Below are 10,086 nucleotides of genomic sequence, written 5' to 3' on the forward strand. Positions count from 1 at the left end.
CCCTTCCTCTCTGTAAAAAATCAATAAAATATATTTAAAAAAAAAAAAAAAGCTTTACAAACCACAAAAAAACACCGAGTCACATTATTACTTTATTTTCCTTTTTTAAAATGCAACATTAAAGTCATCCAACATACAGAAATTCCTATGGCTCTTTACACATTTTGTTCTCTCAAAAGTTAGGCATTTTAGCTTTGAGATGAAGAAAATCATCCCATTTAAAATGGCAACATTTCTGAAAAACAGGTTTCCTATTTGTGATGGGAAACTGACTTCCCATCTACTCCCCCCAAAACTCCTCCAGTCCAGAGCTACAGGAAGACAGTTCACAACCCTGCTAACATGTGGTGCCCATGCACAGAGGGCCCCGAAGCGACAAGCGCTGTTAACCTTATAAACAAGCAACTTCATTATTGTACAGCATAAGAATACTGGAGAAAAGCATCATTTCCCTTTTAACCCTTTTACTGTTTTGCCTCCACCCAGGTTACTGCGTACCAAGCGGCTATGAATAGTAAAAACCTATTGATTTAAAGTCCCTGAAATGCATGCAACTTAGAACTTCCTAACGCACACGGTCAGTTCCCAGGCTCCAAGCCTGCTTTTTATTGAGATGGTGGTGCTGGGTCACCAGCTGTGTCTGTCGTGCTGCCGGGGTTTGGAGTGGCCGCTGCTTTGGCATCTGGCTGCTGGGCTTCGGCTTTGGGATCTTCCCCATTTCCGGCACTTTTCTTACCCTTGTCTGCTGCCATGGCCCCCATGATTTCCTGCAGTGGCGGGTCGCTTTCAAGGGAGCTGGGCTGGAATTCGTAAACCTGGACTTGACCTGGGACATCGATTGCTTTCTGTTCAAGTTTTTCCAGGATGGTCTGAACCTTCCTGACTCCATCTCTCCTGGCCTGACGGACATCAGCTCGTCCTTCAGGGTCTACCGAATCCAGAGCCAGTAGCTCTTTGGTCAAATACTCTTCGATCATCAGGTACTTTTTGTCCGTCTTCTTACCTTCGAAGCTGTCCACAGCCTGCTCCAGCCCTTGCACCTTCTCCAGGATGGCTTCCACTTTCAGCACACCTGGATGTTTGCGGGGTGCCTCAGCTTCTCCTGGCTTTTGGGGTGTGGCTTCTGCTGGGGCAGGGCTGGGGGCTGCCCTCTCTTCTGCAGCCACATTCTTGGGGGATGGGGGGACAGCAGCAGGGGCAGGGCTGGGAGCGGGGCTGGGCACCGGAGCAGAAGGAACCTTCACTTCCACCTTCTCTGAAGGAGGTGGGGGCTTCTGAGCAGCAGGCTGGGAATCCACCTCCTTTCGGATCACTTGAATCGGGATGTGTCCAGCAGGGAGGTCTGAACCCGCTGGGCCGGGTCTGCTTTCTGGTTTGTTTTCAGGTTGTGGGACAAAGGAAGATTCTCGGTGGGTCATGGGCTGCTGAGAAGAGGCAAGGACACAAAGATATTTTTAATAACTGGCTGAGAGTCACAGGATGTTGTTCGTAGCTAGCATAATACTGATTAGAAAGCAAGCTGGGGAATGGCTTTTTTAAAAAGTTTAACAGTACAGAGATTTTCAAAGTCAGTAACAGCTGTTACAAAATAAACATGCACTAATCACGTGTGTGACCAAAGCAGGGGTCATGCTCCCATTCATCACCTTGGCCTATTTATTAGTCTGTGGCCCCTCCCTGGATTTTTCTGTAGTTGGCATTCTTGGGGCAATAAAAAGAAAACCAATATAATTTTCAAAAAGGAAAATACTAAAGGCTCATGCTGACCACTGAGCTAGTTGAGCTCAAAGCAGAGTCCTGGGCGACTCGGACTCAGGTGGTGCAGCTGTGGAGGGTTAAGTGCCACTTGGCCCCTTCCTTACGCTGTGGGGACAGTCCCTGCTCCGGGGTGATCTTCCCAGCTCCTGTTTCAGAAAAGTTATAATTTCTTTTAACCTATGACAGCCTAGTGGTTTCTGCCCAGAATGACATCTTTTTTGAGACTAGGCAAGATGCCCCAGATAGTTAACCCTGTAGGAACTTTGCTGGGCACATCTGTGCCAGAACTGCCACTCAGCGGTGCATTTCTGCACTGACTTCGGTTGCACAGGCCTCCGAGAGCCTCTTTAACGTGACTGTAAGTTAGAGCCATCCTGTTTTTAATGAGCTGTGCTTAGAACCAAAACATTTGGCTCTTCCATGTTAGGTGAATATCTAAAACCCCTTAAGAACCCCACACCCAATTTCATCCACTGGGAAATAAGAACTGGGTTACATTATTTCTAAAGTATTTCCCATTTAAAATACTAAATTCCACTATAATGTTCAGTTGGCTCAAATCCTTACAAGCCTCCAAAAAGGGATCTTTGAACAAGCTATCTGGGTGGATGGGACGACTACTGGTCTGGGCATGGGAGTCTTCAGTGGAGACTGGGGCAGGGGTTCATCACAAACAAGGTTAATCAAGGGAAGTGAAACAGGATTAAGTATTATTTTACCATTTATGGGGAACATGTGGGAAAGACCTGAGGGGGAAAAACTCTAGCTCTGTACATGGGCACCTCTTTCCTGGGATTACTGAGCCCGAGGAAGGACCTGGGGGGCACTTCGCTGTCTGAATGCCAGCAACCTCCTTTTCCACCAAATCTCTCCTGCCAACCCAGACACCCTCAACATTGGCCCTTATCACTCATGAACCAGCCACATGTCTCTTTGGGTTTTAAAATAACGGCTGGGCCCAGCCGGCGTGGCTCAGTAGTTGAGTGTCAACCTATGAACCAGAAGGTCAGGGTTTGATTCCCGGTCAGGGCACATGCCCAGGTTTCAGGCTTGATCCCTAGTGGGGTGTGGGCGAGAGGCAGCCGATCAATGATTCTCTCTCATCCTTGATGTTTCTCTCTCTCTCTCTCTTCGTCTCCCTTCCTCTCTGAAGTCAATAAAAATGTACTAAACAAAAATAAAACAAGAGCTAGGTAAGAAGTGATTTTAGAAACATTTAAAGGGGATTGCTAAAACAAGGGCTGGGTAAGAAGTGATTTTAGAAACATTTAAAGGGGATTGCTTTACGGCTATACTCTTCAAAAGGTCAAGATCACAAAAGCAAAGAAAGGTGGCCGAGGAACTGTTTTAGATTCCAGGAGATTAACGAGAAATGACTAAGTGTAGTGCTCATGATCCTAGATGAGATCCCGGGACGAGAAATTGTGATAAAGGAGATTTGAAAATGGACTGTGTATTAGATAACAGTGTTGTAAGGCTGTGACTTTTCCTGAATCTGATCATTCTATTGTGGTTCTGAATGAGAAGGTCTTTCACTTAGGAAAATATTTACCGAAGTAGTTAAGGGTAAAGAGGCATGATATCTAACAACTAAATTTCAAACAACCGCAATACATAGGGTAAGATATAGAGAGAAAGAAGAAATGACAAAGCCAACAGCCAAACGTTAACAGTGAATAAGGGTGAAGGGTATACTGGACTTTCTGTATGATTCTTACAACTCCTCTGTAAGGTTGAAATTAATTTACAAACAAAAAAGGCTAAAAACAAACATAGTAAGAGGATGATGCTCCGTTCCGGGGCTCTGGACGTGTCACTATTTGCAGTAAGAAGATACTCTGCGTTTGTTTACAGAGGGACTTCCCTCTAAAAACTGTGGCAGAGAATTAATGCAGCTGCTCAAGTTGCAGCCAGAGGGGGCTTAGGGCTGCTGACTCCTCTGCTGCTGAGCTACATGACCTCCTGCTCCGGAACCCATGCCCCCGTCTCCACTGAAGGAGCAGAAGGCCATGCCCAGACCAGAGGTAGCCCATCCTCCCAGACGGCCGACCCATGGCCAGACAGGATGGTCCTCTACCAAAGAGGAGGAGAAAGGTGTAAGGGATGGTCTCTGCCGTCAAGCTCGGAGCTAAGGTGAGGAGATAAAAATGAACACTTGACATGCACAGAGCAATCCCGTGCTGCACTGTAAGGGATTCAAGAGGCGCCGTGAGAAAGGTGAGTGGACTTCACGGAGGCCAGACTGGCTTGTCCCTTGCAGGATAGGGAGAACCTGGACTGTGAAGGCATTTCAAGGAGGGGCTCAGCACGGGCAAAGGCACGGACGTGGGAAGGACAGAACGGGCGGAGTGGAGAAGGGGGATCGGGGAGGAAGGAGCAAGCTGCCTGGAAGATGAGGCTGTGGCTGGGGTGTGGAGGGGCCTGAAGGGCCCTGAAAGGCGGGCACTAAGACACCTGGGCCCTAGGTGTGTGAGTGATGATGCATTCCGCCCAGCTGTTTCCCATTGTGGTGGTTGGAGCCTGCCCCCAAGGCAGATGCACTGAAAAAAGAGCAAAAGCTGTAGAAAGCACTGAGGGTGTACAGCCAGCCCTGGTCCTGTATTACTTAGTGACCAGCCATTTTAGGATCTCACTTTCCCCTGTTACATGTATGGGACCCAGGGAGGCCTGATTGGGAGGGGAGTTGGGGGGGTGGCAGAGAACTTGCACAGAGCTCCTCGCCCCTAAAGAGATGCTGCCGTAGCTAGTCTGGCAAGACCAACTCTCCTACCTGAGGCCTGTTGACCACGGTTTGCACACGCCTGGGCGACGGGGAGTGCACTGGTGTGCTGCCTCTGGCTGGAGAGCTCTCCCGGCTGGACGCACCCAGGACAGGCGGCCGGAATGGGGATGTTGCCCGCCGGGGCTCCGCCTCATCCCCCTGGATCTTGTGGTACACGGGCTGGTGGGTCTGGTATTCGCCCTGCTGAGCTGGGTGATGGGTCTTCTGGGCCTGGTGGAAGGGCTGGGCTGCCGGCCGGGAGACGTTCTGCTCGTGGATCACAGGGATGGGGATGTAGCCCCGGGGGAGCTGGTGGCTGCCCAGGCTGCTCCTGCCGGAGGAGGGGGGCAGGCTGGCCGAGGAGGACGAGGACGAGCAGTCTGAGGTGGCTGGAGACTGGGATCGCTGCAAGACATAAAGGGTAGAGGTGTGGCCCCATACAGGACCCTCTGCCTGGCACTCTGACCCGCCTCCATTATGTGCTCAGAGCAACAGGTCTCACAGGACCTCCCATGTGTAAGCCTTTGGTTTCAAACTGTAGTGTTTGGGCTGAGAGCCCTGCAGTCAAGAGGCCTGGGTTCGGATTCTTACCAGCTCAACCGCTTCTGTATGGGCCCACCACACAGAAAAGGGCACCCTCTCCCTCACTGGGCTGGCCTGAAGCTTAAGTAAAACAACCTGTGTATGTGCTGGGCACGAGTCCCACAAACAAGTGTGCGACACATTGTATTTGTTATTATATGTCGCTTCGCTTCGATCTGTGTATGTGCTGGGCACAAGTCCCACAAACAAGAAGTGCACGACACATTGTATTTGTTATTATATGTCGCTTCGCTTCCTTTTTCCTGTTAACCCTTTCCCTGCTAATCCACAGAGAACTCAGCTGGGCACAGGGAGCTGCGTCCCCCGCGTGGCCCAAGACAGGCCAGGCCCTTTCCCTTCTATTCACATAGGAAACCAGGAGGGCGTTTCCCCGGCCGGCTTCTGAGGGTCCTGCTGGCACAAATTTGTTAAGATTTCTCTGATGTGTCACTTCTGGTTTTTACAGCAAAAACATTACACGTATAGGTGCTGCTTCTCCAAGAAACGCCATGCGCCTCCCAGTGTTCTGCGTTAACCATGGCTTTTCCCCCCAAGCAGACAGCGGAGCCAGACCCCCGGAACAGAGCCGAGGGAGGCAACCCCAACGCTGGGTGCAGACACGGGGCGAGCATTCGTGCCTAAGACTGTGCCAATGTCTGCAGCCAGGAAAACCAAGCGGACTTACCGCTCAGGAACCCTCCTGGGTCCACTGGCCCTCAAATCTCGGCGAAGCACCGATTCAGAAGTAGCAGCTTCAGCCTTAAACCCTATGACAGAGCAGCCGCCTTCCCGACTCCCTGTTCTGGATCTCCATTCAAGCCGTGGGACACGGTGAGGGCAGCTATGCTGTCTCATTTTCATACCAATGTAGGTCCAAGCAGCTAATCCTTCTCTGTAAGCAGTGAACTTAACTAACAAATAGCTCTGTGTTTCTGAACTAGAAAGGCCAGTGAAAGGAGCAGCAGATTAGGAACCAGACTGCCAGGCTCTCTTCCTAGCGATGACACATCTGGACCAAACTCCTTACCCTTCTGAGCCGCAGCCCCTTAACTACAAAAACGAGCCACGATCCCCGCCCACCTGAAACACACCTGTCCAATGCTGGCGGGCATGTGGGCTGTCGAGCTGGCTTTGCTGGGTGACCTCTGCTGCTGCAGGCCAGGCCCAGATGCCCTGCATTTTATCAGGTGCCAGGCCCAGGGGGCTGGCAGAGGCTGATGCCAGCCTAAGGAACACAAGACTCCCAGGTCGCATTCACAGGCCCCAGAGCCAGGCCTCTCCTTACCTCGGGTCTGTGGGTGGCTGGGGGCTGGGCTGCCGCAGCTGTTCCCGCCTGTCCACACTGTTTGTCGGGCTGGGTGGCTTCCGGCGCTCCCTGCAGAGGTGACTGGGACCTCTGAGGAGCCGCAGTGGCTGCCTCGGTTCGGAATCGCTGGGCCCCAGGCTGGGGAACGGCAAAGAAATGGTGCGGCGGCCGGCTGTCGAGGCCTTCGTGGAGGACAGGAATGGCGATGTAGCCTGGTCGGAGCTGGGGGTACACAATCTGGCCTTCCCTAGCGGGCAGCAGCCGGGGGCCCTCCCGGGAAGGGCCATTTGCAGAGGACGGAGTGTCCTAAAATCAAAGGAGAAACACAGACGGGTTAGAAACTAGGATGGAAACACTTCTGAAGAGGAAAGAACATGGTGCTGAGCGCCCTCATCTTCCAGAGTGATCCCGGCCCCCCAGCACCAGCCAGCTCGGCCGGGGACAGGAGCACAGCTGCCCCCCACTTCTGCCAGACCCCCCTTCCCTACAGAGGCTGCTCTCTGGCCAGCAGGTTAAGAATTAGAAACATCAGGGGAAATCAGACGGGCCGAGGTATCTGCTGAGCACAAGAGAGGTCTCCATCTCCCACTATGGGAAGGCAGGGTTCGTTTCTGGGGCAACCAGGCAGCACTGTGTGCAGGAAAGCCACCGTCTATCCCCCAAACCTTCAGGGACCCAGATGCGAGGAGGTGTGCGGAGGCGTCAATCCCAACTCGCTAAATCAGAGCCAGCTTCTCTGCTTCTCAAAGGTCCTCCCGGCCCAAGCCAGTTTGGCGCAGTGGATAGGGTGTCAGCCCTCAGACTGAAGGGTCCTGGGTTCGATTCTGGTCAAGGGCATGTACCTTGATTGCAGGCTCGATCCCCAGCCCTGGTTGGACGTGTGCAGGAGGCAAACAATCGATGTGTCTCTCTCTGTTTCTCCCCCTCCCATCCACTCTCTAAAAAGGAAAAACATCCTCGGGGGAGGATTAACAACAACAACAAAAAGGCCCTCCGGTTTCCTAACAATGCAGAGTTGTACTGGCCTCAAACACAGGCCACAGCTTGGAGATCTTTGCAGAGAAGGGGCAGCAGGAGGAGGCTGCCTTTCTGGAATATTTTCAGAACAAGCTGAGAGAGAGAGAGAGAGAGAGAGAGAGAGAGAGAGAGAGAGAGAGAGAGAGAGAGAAGGCACGCACACAAGGAACGCAGAAGCCGCACAGGATGAGAACAAAACCCAGGGATTACATGTGCTGGATTTCTGATGCCAACAAAGCCTGCTTGGTGAGGAGCGGCTGGGGTCCCCCCATGTCCTCTCAGGAAGTTCTCCCTTTAGTGGCCTGGCTATTTTGGGAGCCTGGAGAAGGCCAAGTTCCAGATGTACCACAGAGAGATCTTGTTTCAGATGACAAGGCTGGCCATTCGCTCACCGGGCAATGTCACTTCTCACCAGGCAGAGGCTGGGCAACCGAAGCCGGGGAGCCCCCAGGCTCTGGGTCCTGCCTGTCTCCTGAGCTTTACATAGGTTGGGGCTGTGGATTCGTGCCACTTACTGGTATGCACACCCGAGGGGATCAACTATTAAGAAGGAGAGCGATCCCCACTTCAGAAGGCATCTCTGAACCGGGAACAAACGCCCAAGGCTGAGATTCTAGGAGCTTGCTGGGTGTGTAACTCGGCTGCCAGTGAGAGAAGCTAAGGGCCGATCTGCATTTCAGCGACAGACACTGTAATTCTGCCATGTTTCTATATTTGTGTGCACCAGTGGCTGACCCGGAATTTAGCCCTTTCAACCCCATCGATGCTTCCCTCCTGCTGAGCCCCCGCCCAGGGCCTCCGGCACCCAGGAGAGGCAAGGGTGTCGCAGTGTCCTTGGGGACACCAACTGAAGGCACTCTCAGATTAGAATGCCCACGTGCTCAGGGCAGCCGCATTATTTTAGCCTGCTCAGTTCTGAGGTCACCCAAGAGCAGGGAGTGCGTCCAGGTTTCACATTCAAAATCGAATTCCTGCCGTGAGACGGGCACCAAAGGGAGGCAGCAAGAAACACCAGGAAGCCCTGTGCTACGTGGGGTTGGCTCCTAGCATGCCGCCAGGCTCAAGCCGGGGTCTGGACAAGTCGTGGGAGGTCTGTGCTGGCTGCCCAGGGGCACTGCCTCCTCCAGGAAACCACAAAAGCCTCACGCATCCGCACACTCCACGGAGCTGAGCAGTTAGCAAGCCCTCATCCACTGACTACCTCCTGGTGAACGTCCTGCTACTGAGGTGCTCGGTACGATGAGTGGCCAAACCAGCAAGTGCGATCCCTGCCCGCTGGGGCTTACCCAGGACAGGTTAGCCCTGGCCGGTGTGGCTCCGTTGGCTGGATGTCGTCCCATGAGCCAGGAGGTTGCTGGTTGGATTCCTGGTGGGGGGCATGCAGGAGGCAGCCAATTCATGTTGTGCTCTCACATCGATGTTTCTCTCCTTCCTTCTCCCTCTCCCTTCCTCTCTCTCTAGAAATCAACAAACTATTCTTAAAAAAAAAAAAAGGGTTAAGGCTGCGTGAAACAAATGGGAAGCCCCACTACCTGGACAGCACGGGAGGCCCTGCGGATGGGGGACGTGTGAGCAAACACGTGGGCTTTTCCAGTTCGGATGGGGCTCCTAGAGGGTGATGCTCATTCTGACCTCCATTGTGACAGTTCTGGGACAATTCTCTTAACTCTGTGAGCCTTCCTCCCTTTATCCGGAAAATGGAGCTAGCAATGCCCACGTCACAGGACTGCTGTGAGGTTTTATGAGAGCTCCAGAGGATGGGATGCCCAGGAGCCCGAAACACATGTGAGTTCCCGCCCTAAGTAGGCATGCGATTATGCTACTCACACCCCAAAGTGTCAAAGGAATCAAAACTGAAGGACAAAGTTACAGACGGTGACTGGAGTCAGAATGGTGGCTGCCCCGGAGGAAATGGTAGGGACTGGGGAGTCTTGAAAGGACCTTTGAGGGAACGGAAATGTACTCTGTCTTGTTCTGGGTAGTGACACATGGGTGCACGCCTATGTACAAATCTACCAACTACGAACTTCTCTGGAACCCGCCCTCCCCATTGCCCGTTCCCTGCCACATTCCGCCTACACCATCTGGCTTTCACAGGTGAGGCTGCCAACCCTCCCCCATCCCCACAGCCAGCAGTCAGCTGTGCCTCCAACTCAGACCCTTCCAGGGCCTGGGGACCGCAGGCCGGACTGAGGCGGGGCTCCTCCTGGGGAAGCCCCTGGATCCGCCTGCCAAGAGCTGTGCATTTTATGCATCTCACTGAATAATTCTGCACCTCAAGGATAGAGAAAAGGCAAGGAAGAGGAAGGGGGGAGTGGGGGGAGTAATGTTGCCTGCCCGAGGGCTGGACAGCAGGCTGATCCCCAGAGCCGATATTCTGCCCGGGCCTTGGAAGAGGTGCCACGTCGGGGTCAGTGGAGGAAAGCCTGTGGTCCCTGTAGGCAGGTGTGGGTGTCAGGGCAGCACTGAGAAGGGGGTGGCCCTGGAAGGTAAGTGCTGAGCTGAAAGGCTGGAGAGGCCCCATGTCCTCTGTGTGTGAGTTGCTGACAAGTGACCTCACCAAGATGGGAGGAATCGAAAGGAGAAACCAGGACATGTCAGGAAATAAGAGAAGTCAGGGCAGAGCTGGGGACAAGGGCATGACCCGGGAGGAAGAGGGAGG

General features: G+C 53.0%; 1 protein-coding gene across 1 annotated transcript; it reads right to left on the reverse strand.

Annotated features, from left to right (window-relative positions):
* Positions 1–79: 79 nt before the first annotated feature.
* Positions 80–9,062, reverse strand: BAG3 (BCL2-associated athanogene 3). Its single transcript, XM_014550560.1, has 4 exons — positions 9,057–9,062; positions 6,387–6,713; positions 4,529–4,924; positions 80–1,424 (listed from the first exon to the last, which is right to left on the reverse strand). Exons 1-4 carry the CDS (start codon positions 9,060–9,062, stop codon positions 606–608), a joined length of 1,548 nt encoding a protein of 515 aa, XP_014406046.1. The 3' UTR covers positions 80–605.
* Positions 9,063–10,086: the final 1,024 nt, after the last annotated feature.

Source organism: Myotis brandtii, unplaced genomic scaffold (genome assembly GCF_000412655.1).
Source record: "Myotis brandtii unplaced genomic scaffold, ASM41265v1 scaffold604, whole genome shotgun sequence".
In the NCBI taxonomy this organism is placed as follows: domain Eukaryota; kingdom Metazoa; phylum Chordata; class Mammalia; order Chiroptera; family Vespertilionidae; genus Myotis; species Myotis brandtii.